At 47.6% G+C, this 10608-nt stretch overlaps 2 protein-coding genes across 2 annotated transcripts; both read right to left on the reverse strand.

The window, feature by feature from the left end:
• Positions 1–217: 217 nt before the first annotated feature.
• AK88_05539 (uncharacterized protein) lies at positions 218–1371 on the reverse strand (the record flags this gene model as incomplete). Its single annotated transcript, XM_012483141.1, has 2 exons — positions 218–1120; positions 1294–1371. The coding sequence occupies 2 exons, from the start codon at positions 1369–1371 to the stop codon at positions 218–220; spliced, it is 981 nt and encodes a 326-aa protein (XP_012338564.1).
• A 1060-nt stretch (positions 1372–2431) lies between these two features.
• On the reverse strand, positions 2432–8586 carry AK88_05540 (uncharacterized protein; the record flags this gene model as incomplete). The annotated part of the gene is made up of 9 exons (XM_012483142.1): positions 2432–3508; positions 3860–4482; positions 5042–5233; positions 5379–5569; positions 6003–6787; positions 6958–7202; positions 7463–8102; positions 8283–8390; positions 8575–8586. The coding sequence occupies 9 exons, from the start codon at positions 8584–8586 to the stop codon at positions 2432–2434; spliced, it is 3873 nt and encodes a 1290-aa protein (XP_012338565.1).
• Positions 8587–10608: the final 2022 nt, after the last annotated feature.

The raw sequence follows: 10608 nt of genomic DNA on the forward strand, positions 1-10608 counted from the left end.
TTCGTTGCGACAGCATCCATTGTGGCAACATTATCGTCCTGTATGACATTACGTACTATGACAGCGTTTGTCATGGGAACAACGTATATACCCTGCATCTTTTTCGTCCGGCTCTCAAATGTTCTGTAAACAAACTATGCACATATAATCCCCGTATATCCACAAATTCCATACACTATACACTCGTCTACACTCGTCGTCGCCGCTACCGCTACCGCTACCGCTGCCGTCGTGGACACCGCTCATCGCAGTCGGTCAGCGTCAACGGAGTCGTTTTCTCTGCTGTGCTGTTTCCGCCGTGTGTGCGTGTTGTGGCCGTTGCGTTTGTGACCGTCCATCCGTGCGCAGTCGTATCGGTGGCGGCCGTATAATACGTGTTGGGCCGTGTTGGTGCTTTGTCCCCTCGGTCCTTACCTGACGTGTCCTTTGACGGTAGTGTTGCTGCTTGTTGGTCCGTCCTGTGTGGCGTACTATTCGGTGGCCTGTGCATATTTGCCGTAATGTCCTGCACCTTAACCTGCAGTTCCGTCGCTTGCTCTACCACTATAGTCTTGAGTTCCTGCAATGTTTCTATGTTGGTCACATGTTTCCTCTTACTATGCGCTACCTCACAGCCCTCATTCCAATCCACGTGGCCTAGGTTCCCGTCCAGAATGTTCCCCTGCAATATCCATTGTCCTATTGTACTGGTCACATCCTTGCCAGCTATTACTAATCCGTCCACGTTCAAGCCGGGGCACCCTGTATTATTCACCACGCCGCGTCCAATAGCCGCGTCCATCATTTTGACCATTCGTACAGCATGCCTCAGTACCTCGTCGGCGTTGCAATATGTTTTCAATAATTGCTGTATAGTTACAGTTCCGATAATAGTTCTAATACATGCCTTTAACCCTTTCTCGTGTTCATTTGCCCTCTTCGCTATTTCTTCCGGCGTCTCACCATGCCTCATGTATAGTAATATTCTCACGGCCATCCAGCACATATACATCCTCCCTCCATATATTTTGTTCGCTTGTTGCCCCGCTTCACATATCAACTTAGAGACATCGCCATCCCCATGTTGTATATTTCTTGTGAACTCATCGAACAATTGCTGTATGTCATGCCATATTCCTGTCTATATTAGAATAAAATGATATGTATAACAGTGTGCTCCTTCCGCTTCCACACTGTTTAATATCTTCCCTCCATAACACATCAATTCACATTTGTCATAAAATCCCTTCGTTTGTTTTATCTGTCCATTGGCCTCTCTCTTTTGTATTCATCTTGCGTCCGCATTATAATTACCTCATATGTTTGCTCCTGTCCCAGCATGTTCCTCTTGTTAATATAATCCACCAATAGCTGCCGTAATGTCTCCTCCATCTTGCTTCTATTACTTTAACTGTGTATTCAACTGTTATTGCGCATACTGCACTGCCTCATGCTTCGTATGTGTGTGCACAACTGCCCTTGGCTCGTCACAGTAGTGGCTGTGTTCACATTAATAAAACATATGCGTCAACTCCACGCTGTAGAGGCCCTGTATGTTTCATGCAAGATTGGGTAACACGACAAAACAAGAAAATAAAAAACCGAATATATAGAAAATAGAGAACAAAGGAATAAAGGAAAAGGAAAAAAAGAATAACAAATAGGAACAACCAAAAAAAAAAAAAGAGAAAAACAAGAATAAATGGGACAAGAAGGAAAATATAGGAAAGGTAAAACACCGTCATGAATACATCCCCCCCCCTTCCCCACTAACCCCCATTCACACACGTTGTCTCTGTGTGCGTACACCTAAAACCGAACAACAACATAGTCACAGCATCAATTGTTCTTCCGTCGTTGCCGCGTTCCGTCCGTGGTTTGCCCTCCCACAAAATATGTGTGTTCCTTCGTCCCCGTCGCCCTCAGCCTGCTCCCTCACGCGAATCCGTCCCTCGAAACCCTTACTCGGACAATCTGCTTTACCCGACCGCGTTGGTCGACGCGTGTGCTCGGAGAGACAATGTCTCCGTCCTTTCTTACACTCGGACAAGCGCCTTTACCGGGCCACGTTTGCTCGGAGAGACAATCTGTCCTTATACTCGAATGCGTAGGCGCATGCTATATGTGTTGTGCACTATACCCGTAGAATGCACGTGCGCATCTGTTAATAATGAACTTCACATAAAGGAGAATACGACCCGTTCATATTATTCATTTAAATCTACGTTTTTTATGCATGTAACGGGTACGCACCGGTGCCTATGGTCATGTTAAAAGTTGACTACACAGAAAAAGAACAAAACAAGGCAAAAGTAAGCACAAGCAGAACAGAGCAGCAAAAAAAGACGGTATAGAATAATGTAAACCAGAAATATATTATGTATATCACATAATGAAGTAAAAGTGGTGTACGGTTAGCATGCGTTATGTCCCATGCATATGGCCCGTCATCCTAATTGCAGAGCTTCTGCAATAGGTCATCCAAATATAACTCCTTCTCTTGCACACTTCTCTCGATTTCGCATTCTTCGATTACGGACGCGAGGACCAGTATCCATATTTTAGCGGTTAACGGTTTTTTCATGTAAGGTTGCGGGTGCAGTTGCGACCGCGGTAAATCTCGCACTCTTAGCAGATCGTCTGCTGCCATTACTTTTTCCACTTCTAAGTGTTTGTCGACTACAGGTATAGCGCCTTTTGCCATTACTGTCTCCTGCTGTGCATTATGCAACAAATGTTGAAACCACTCCTCCTCACCATATATATGCATAAGCGCATGTTGTCGCGCTACCCATTGTTTCCACAACCGCAGTTTCTTCATCGGCGGGGTGGCTGCGTCACCGAGTTCACGGTGCCCGTTATCTTCGTTTGCCACCATGTGCTCGCGCAGGTATTGTTTCCAATCCGCTTTTAATTGCAGAAACCACGGCTGCGTCGTGCAGTCCTGCAATAGGTGCTTGTGCCGGTCAATCCACGGTGTCCACTTTGTGCAGTACGACGTCGCGTCCCCGGGGTTGGAATGAGCATTCTGTTCTGCATCTAAGTCGATATGTTCCATACACTTCCATGGATCGGGGTTATCTTCGTTAGGTGGAGAAGCGTCCGTTGCTAACTGTATGTTTTCCATGGAACTCCATGGATCGGGGTCGTGTTCATTCGGTGGACAAGGTTCCGTTGCGAACTGTATAGTTTCCATACACTTGCATGGATCGGGGTCATGAGGTCGACAAGGGCCCGTTGCTAACTGTATGGCTTCCATACAACACCATGGATCGGGGTCCTCTTCGTTAGGTGGACATGAATCTGTTGCGTCCGAGTCAGTGGATGGATCGACGGTGGAGGCAACATTGTTTCCTGATAAAGCCTGGTCTGGCGTAGAAACACCCAAGATATTGTTATGCTTGTCGTGTTCCCGCATCAAATCCCGCATCAAATCCTTCGCAAACTCCTCCACCAATATCTGCCAATAGTCCTCTTTGACGTTTTCCCATTCTGTTGCTTCACATTCGTTGAGCACTGCTAAGTGTAGCTGGATGATGGTGCGTTTATGCACGCGTGGATGACGTCGTCGTCGGGCGGATGTTGACGCGGGTGGCCTATCCCTAATCATCGTGTAACTGTAATGGAGCGGTGGCGCTCCTCGTTGTAAATGCTGCAATATTTCTTCGTCGAGTGGCGGTGACGGCACGTCACGAACGGTGCGAAACGTTCGTCGTCGTTTGTGTCCGAGGAAGGCAAAATACTAAACAAAAAAAAAGAACGCGGACGATGTAGAAGAGTGCATGTGTGTTAGAATGATGATAGAACAGCCCACTTAGCAACACATTTGTCTATGGTGCATATGACGGATACGCATACACGGCGTCGCGTATATACTTACCTTCCAAAGGGAATAACCAAGGAAGGCAACGATGACGGCAGTGAAAAAAAACAGGATGGGAGTAGTGGCGGTAAGCACCGTGTCGGTTAAGTCAGGAATATCAGGGCCCGAAGGGATGTTTGTGTTCTGTGGTGTACTCGGAACCTGTGGGGTACCTGGTCCATATGATCCCTCTAGATTTCCTTTGTCCGTTATAAAGTTGAAGGGTATATGGGGGCCCCCGTAGTCATATGTCCCTGCAGTTCGCTTATCTTTACCATCAGTGGCTGTGGAAGGAGTACTGGGAGAACCTAAGGTATTACCGGTACTACCGGGGGAGGAAAGCCCAGGGACTCTCGTGCCGACATTATCATGAGGGCGAGAATAGGAACCATCCTTCGCAATACATGTTGCATCGGTAATGCCGGAGAAACAGTCTGGTGCAGGTGTCTGCGGGTGCACGGGTGCCCCCCATGGTTTATCAATATCTGCTGTAGGACCCGTGCGATCATGGCCTTCCGAAGAAGTGGCCTTCCCATGCGTTGGAACCTGCGCGTTACTGGGTTCCTGCTGATCTTTCTGATCTGGTGCTGCTGCTGTTTTTTTTTGATCCGTTGTCTCTGTCTTGTCCCCTGCTTCAGTTCCTATATGGGTACACAGGGGGAAAAAAGAACATGGATGAAACCGAAGTTATGTTTCGGATGGTTTTGCCCACGGTCTGCTACACGGTCCGTCGACCACACGGTAGGCCACACGGTTGGTGCGTGCGGTCGTTTCACGGGTGACGGGCGCTCGGGTGACGAGGCAGCGATGGGGCAGGAGACGGATGGAGGTTGGTAGGGCAGGAGACGGACGGCGGCATGGTTCACGAGGATATGGGGGCACGGTGCTTACGGTACCACCCGGGAAAAGACTCTCTCTGTCTCCCACACAACACACACACAACACACACACAATGTGTGTGTGTCTGTCTACATCTGCATCCCGCGGCCGACCGGGCGCTCGGTCTCTACGGCCCGTGGCTCGAGCGCGCACTGTCCCCCGCTGATTCTCATGCGACGGTGGGTTCTCTATCAGGGGGCTCTGCGAGAACTTCGGTGTTTTGTCTTTCATGTTGTTTTTGTCCTGTTTTGATTCTCTCCTTTTTTTTGTGCCTTTTTTTTTTGTGCCCTATTCCTCGTACTAATTACCCACGCACAGTACCTGTAGGAACTGTGAAGGTAATGGGGGTACTTCCTTCGGTTACACTAATGGTACGCGAACTTCCCCAAAGTGTCTTATTAAGAGCGTTCTCTTCCTCAGGGTCCGTCACTTGAGGAGGGATATCAGGTGTAACTGTGCCTTCCAGGCAAGCATAAAGTTTATCCTGATCCATCTCATTTTCACTACATTGTTCTGCTGGTCCTTGGGAGTTCCCCGGCGTACTCCCTTGTGCTGCAGGCGCAATTGGATTCTTACCTGTTGCACTTGCATCGTTTGCTCGTCTTCCAGGCCTCTCATCGGATCGTGTTGGTCCTGATGCAGAGCCTCCTGGTATGACCGGTGGTGCCGACGGTGGGGGTTGTGGTGGCGATCCTGCTCCTGAAGGCGGTGCTGCTGACCCTGGATCTGACCTGCCTGGTGATGATGGTGCAGATCCTGGAGACTGTGCACCTGCTGCTCCTGCAGGTTCCTTTGGTCCTGTATCTCCCGTTGATGCTGATGGTGGGGACGTACTTGCCGCCTCCTTTGCTGCAATAAGGAAGAAAGACAGACAGACAGATGATAAACAAAAAAAGCGACACAAGTGGTACAGAAAGAAGGGGGCGGGACGGTTGGGTCAGGTAGCGGCAGCGTACCGTCCGGCTCGATGCAGTGGGTCGATGCAGTGGGTCGATGCAGTGGGTCGAGGTGCACTCGGTGGACTGCGTCCAAGCGGACTGGGTCGTGCTGGATGGTAGTAGTACAACTTTTATTTGTCGCCGTCCCGTTCCGTCCGTCTGCACCGCCCGTCGTCGCTACATGCTGTTCCGCCGCGCACACCGCGTGTACACTCGTGGCCGCACCACAGTGACGCCGCTCCCGTGGTGGTCGCCGTGTTTGCGTGTTGTGGCCGTGCATCCGTACGAACTTGTTCTAGTCGTATTGGTCGTATTCGTGCCGGGGGCAGTATTTGTATTCGTACTACGCGTATTCTGTGCTACCCGTATTATTACCTTTCTGTTGTTCAATTTCCTGTTCTACTGCGACCTTGGCCTTCTCAATTACCCTTGTTGCTGCGTCCACTACGTTCTTCTCCACTTCTTTTATATCATTGATTTTCTCTTCGTCCACCCGTGTCGTATCATACTCCTTCATGTTGTCTTTTGTATAAACTGCCCACTTCGTATTACAGAACTGCCTCTCGTCTATGTTCTGCATGCCATCCCATATGTTCCCGTGCTGTAAGAACCATTGGACTAGGTCCAAATTTACTGCGTCTACGTGCTGTCTATTATGCCCATACCCACACATGGTGCACTTTCCCTCTACAACGGGACCATCGATCTGTCCAATTCCGTTTGTTCCCGCGCTCTTCATGTTCTTGAATACTATCCAGGGATATTCTGTGCCTCTTCGCCAGTGTTGCTGGTGCGGACAATATCTGTGTCTCAGTAGATGTCCAAATACATTCACTACTTCACACCGTAGCCTCTCTTCCATTTCCTTCTCTGTCTGGTTCTTGTGCTGTTTATGTTTGTCCTGTTTACTGTTGTTCCAACCATTAGCCCATCCCAATGCAAGCGTCATAACTCTGCACCTTACGACATCTGCTACTTTTTGATCCTCGAAATAATGTTCTGCTCGTGTTATATCATCCCAACCCGTATTATAACAATTTGCACCATATGCGTGCTCTTGGTCTTTATATGTATCCATATATTTCTTAAAATCATCAAACACGTCCCTTAATCTTTCCAGTTCTCCTTTCTGTATTATGTATATGAGAATAAGGAAATAGTTATGTACACGTTTTACCTACGTTGTACCCCCCGGAAGCACGTACACCCGCACATATATGCATGGGCTCTCATGAATAAATTCCCTTTCCATCTATGTCGTCTGTTTTCCCCCCCTTTACTGCTCTCACTCTAACTGACATTATACTGAGGCACCACGTGCACTGTCGGATGCTTCCACTCGGCTAATCTGTCTCCTTGACATTCCCCAGGTTTGTCAGTGTGCACTCCTTCCTTCGGTCCGGCACCACTACCAGCCTTACCACCACCACGACCACCAGATGATGCCGGTCGCGCCGCTACTGGTTTGGCAGCGGTGGCAGGTTTGTTCGGCTTGGCCGCGGCGGGTGGTGTTGGTCTTCCTTGTTCCCCTTGTCCTGTTTTCGCTGGAAGGAAGAAGAGGAAGACGGATGAAAAGATGATAAAGGAGAACTGGTAGACAGGGGTGATGGATGCGCTCGGGTCGATGCACGAGCGGGATGCTAGCAGTACACTTATTTGGCCGCTGTTCACCGCCGCTGCATCCATCGGCTGTTGCCCCTGGGCCGAGTGTTCCATGCCACCTGTCCTTGCCTTCCCCAATTTTCATGAATATTGTTCCTTCGTGCCTGCTGGTGATTATCTATTCTACTCAGTATGTTCTTACCATTCAACTGTACGTTACGTGGACTGCCCGCACATGCAGTAGCACGTATCCGTGTCTGCGCCTTTTGCCTCATGTCCTGTATCCTACTTGTCCAGTCCTGCACTGCACACGAAGAATCGCGTGAGGCGTTCTTCACTCTGTCCGTAACACTACTATCGTCCAACATCCATGTGGTAATTCTCCCTTCAAGGGGAAAATCCCCTACACATGTATCGCCAAATTGCCATTTCACACACTGCCTGCTTCTGCTTGGTCGTCCTTTTAGCATTTCATTTACATGCGCTTTCCCGGCCTGCAGAGCATGATCCAGGATATCCTTATCCCAGCATGCCAGCTGCATTATTTTCTGTATATATACACTTCCTATTATACACTTCATCCCGTCCTCTAATGGTTTCATACTGTCGTTGGTCCCATCGTTGTCGATCAATGTGCCCTCACCGTTTAAACCTTCTATGTAAAACATTAACCTTACTAGTAATGCGCACATCTTTTTCTCTTTTCCTTCCAACTTTGCACCATCATTTTCCTCTTCTGCACCACACAGTATTTCTGGTATGCCGTCGTCCTCATCCTTGTCCCCTTTCATATTCTTCGCAATCTGTTTTTTCAATTCTTGCATTTTATCCCACATCTCTTTCTGTGTTGTTCAAAATGAAGAGGATGAACATACATTTATATATATAGCTGATATGGGCTCGGTTCTTTGTCGTCCATGCAACATTATACCACATATACATTTTTCTATGTACATAGTTCCCCACACCACTGTGCACCCGTTTTATCCCGAGATGCCTGCACCATATTTTTGTACACTTACATTAATTTTTGTCTGTTGATCGTCGCCTGCCGATCCATTCCGTTGGGCCCATTGTACCCTGAGGTTTGAAATAAAATTTTTTCCTTCCTTACTCCCCCATAATTTATCCTACATTACGAATAAAAGAAATAAATAAATAAAGAGAAGGGGATTATGCCATATTTCAATGTACACTGTGCCGACATGGCCTCCGTGTCCAAACGATGCTGACACGCGTTAAAAAAAAATTTGTGTACCCAATTACTCATCCTGCTGGTTCCCCATACTTTTCGTGTGTTATAATTCAACTTACATCATCCGCCATCGGTGGCCCTGTATTCCCTGTTTGTTGGTCTAGCGGTGATGTTGCGTAGGGTCCCGGCCGCGTGTGCTCGGAGAGACAATCTCTCCCTCCTTTCTTACACTCGCCTACGTCGCAGAACCCGTTGTTACAATCGGTCACGTGTGCTCGGCTACGTCGTCGAATCGGCCGCGTTTGCTCGGAGAGACAATCTCTGCGCCTTCTTACACGCGGAGGCAATGTCGTGCACTAGGACAATCCTGCTTCGAATCCGTGTTGCACTTGGCCGCGGTTGCTCGCACACAATAGCCGTGCTTACTGGGCCACGTTGGTCGTGGCGCTTGCTCGGAGAGACAATCTCGGCTGCGGCGTACACTGGAGCCGCGTGTGAGGGGCTGCGACGTCGAATACGCGGTGCAGGCAGACCGATGGTGTGCTGTGAGACCATATGCAGCAAGCGTGCAAACACAAAACCATGAACGGATGCAATGGCGTGGACGCCACAGATTACAAATATTATGAGTCGTAGTGGAAAATGAAATATGGATGCGCGCGCAGGTGCAAGATGCAGGCAATGGAATAATCGCGTGGAACGAAAAACAGCCTGGATGCGAGTGCAAAAGCATGAACGGATGCAATGGCGTGGACGCCAAAGATGACAAATAGTATGAAAGGTAGTGGAAAATAAAATATGGATTCGCGCGCAGGTGCAAGATGCAGGCAATGGAATAAGCGCGTGGAAGGAACAACAGGCTGGATGCGAATGCAAAAGCAGAAAGAACAGAAGCATAAAAAATGCGAAGAGCGCGCAGATTAGGCGTAGAATGCGAAAAAACAAAAAACCAAAAAAACAACAAACCCGCAGAGGCGTGCGATGCACGAAGTGAAATCGCGAAAAAAACGTAGAATGGCCTGCAAGGGTAAGGATACGTGACAACAGTGAACAAAAGGGCGCTGCGGAGCAGCAGCGTGCAGGAATGCATATGACAAAAGGCCAAATGGGCGCAAAAACGTTGCGCGCATCAAGCATGCAGGAAAAGGGAATGAAAAATGGATGCAGTAGAAGGAGAGCAAAGAAAGGATGAAAAGTGGGGGAAAACAACGGGAAAACAAGGAAAAAAAGGAAAAAAAGGGAAAAAAGGACAAAAAAGGAGAAAAAAGGAGAAAAAAGGAGAAAAAAGGAGAAAAAAGGAGAAAAAAAATAAAAAAATAAAATAAAATGAAAAAAGGAGAAGAAAGAACCCAACAAAAAATAAAATAAAATAAAAAATGGAAACACAAGAAATATGAACATGCGCGGTAGAAGAAAAAAGAACGAAGGATATAATCGCAAATGGAAAACGGAAGTAAAAAAGTAAAAGGCACCAACTCAGGTGTAGATACCAGAAATCAACAAAATCACCCAAAACAGGGAACATCGGCAGCACGAGGGTGATGAGAATAAAAAAAAAAAAAAAAAAAAAAGAAAAAGTGGAGTAGCGCGACATGCATATAAGCCGAAGGTAAACGCAGGTGCAAGATGCAGGCAATGGAATAAGCGCGTGGAAGGAACAACAGGCTGGATGCGAATGCAAAAGCAGAAAGAACAGAAGCATAAAAAATGCGAAGAGCGCGCAGATTAGGCGTAGAATGCGAAAAAACAAAAAACCAAAAAAACAACAAACCCGCAGAGGCGTGCGATGCACGAAGTGAAATCGCGAAAAAAACGTAGAATGGCCTGCAAGGGTAAGGATACGTGACAACAGTGAACAAAAGGGCGCTGCGGAGCAGCAGCGTGCAGGAATGCATATGACAAAAGGCCAAATGGGCGCAAAAACGTTGCGCGCATCAAGCATGCAGGAAAAGGGAATGAAAAATGGATGCAGTAGAAGGAGAGCAAAGAAAGGATGAAAAGTGGGGGAAAACAACGGGAAAACAAGGAAAAAAAGGAAAAAAAGGGAAAAAAGGACAAAAAAGGAGAAAAAAGGAGAAAAAAGGAGAAAAAAGGAGAAAAAAGGAGAAAAAAAATAAAAAAATAAAATAAAATGAAAAAAGGAGAAGAAAGAA

This window comes from Plasmodium fragile (assembly GCF_000956335.1).
Source record: "Plasmodium fragile strain nilgiri unplaced genomic scaffold supercont1.154, whole genome shotgun sequence".
Taxonomy (NCBI): Eukaryota; Apicomplexa; class Aconoidasida; order Haemosporida; family Plasmodiidae; genus Plasmodium; species Plasmodium fragile.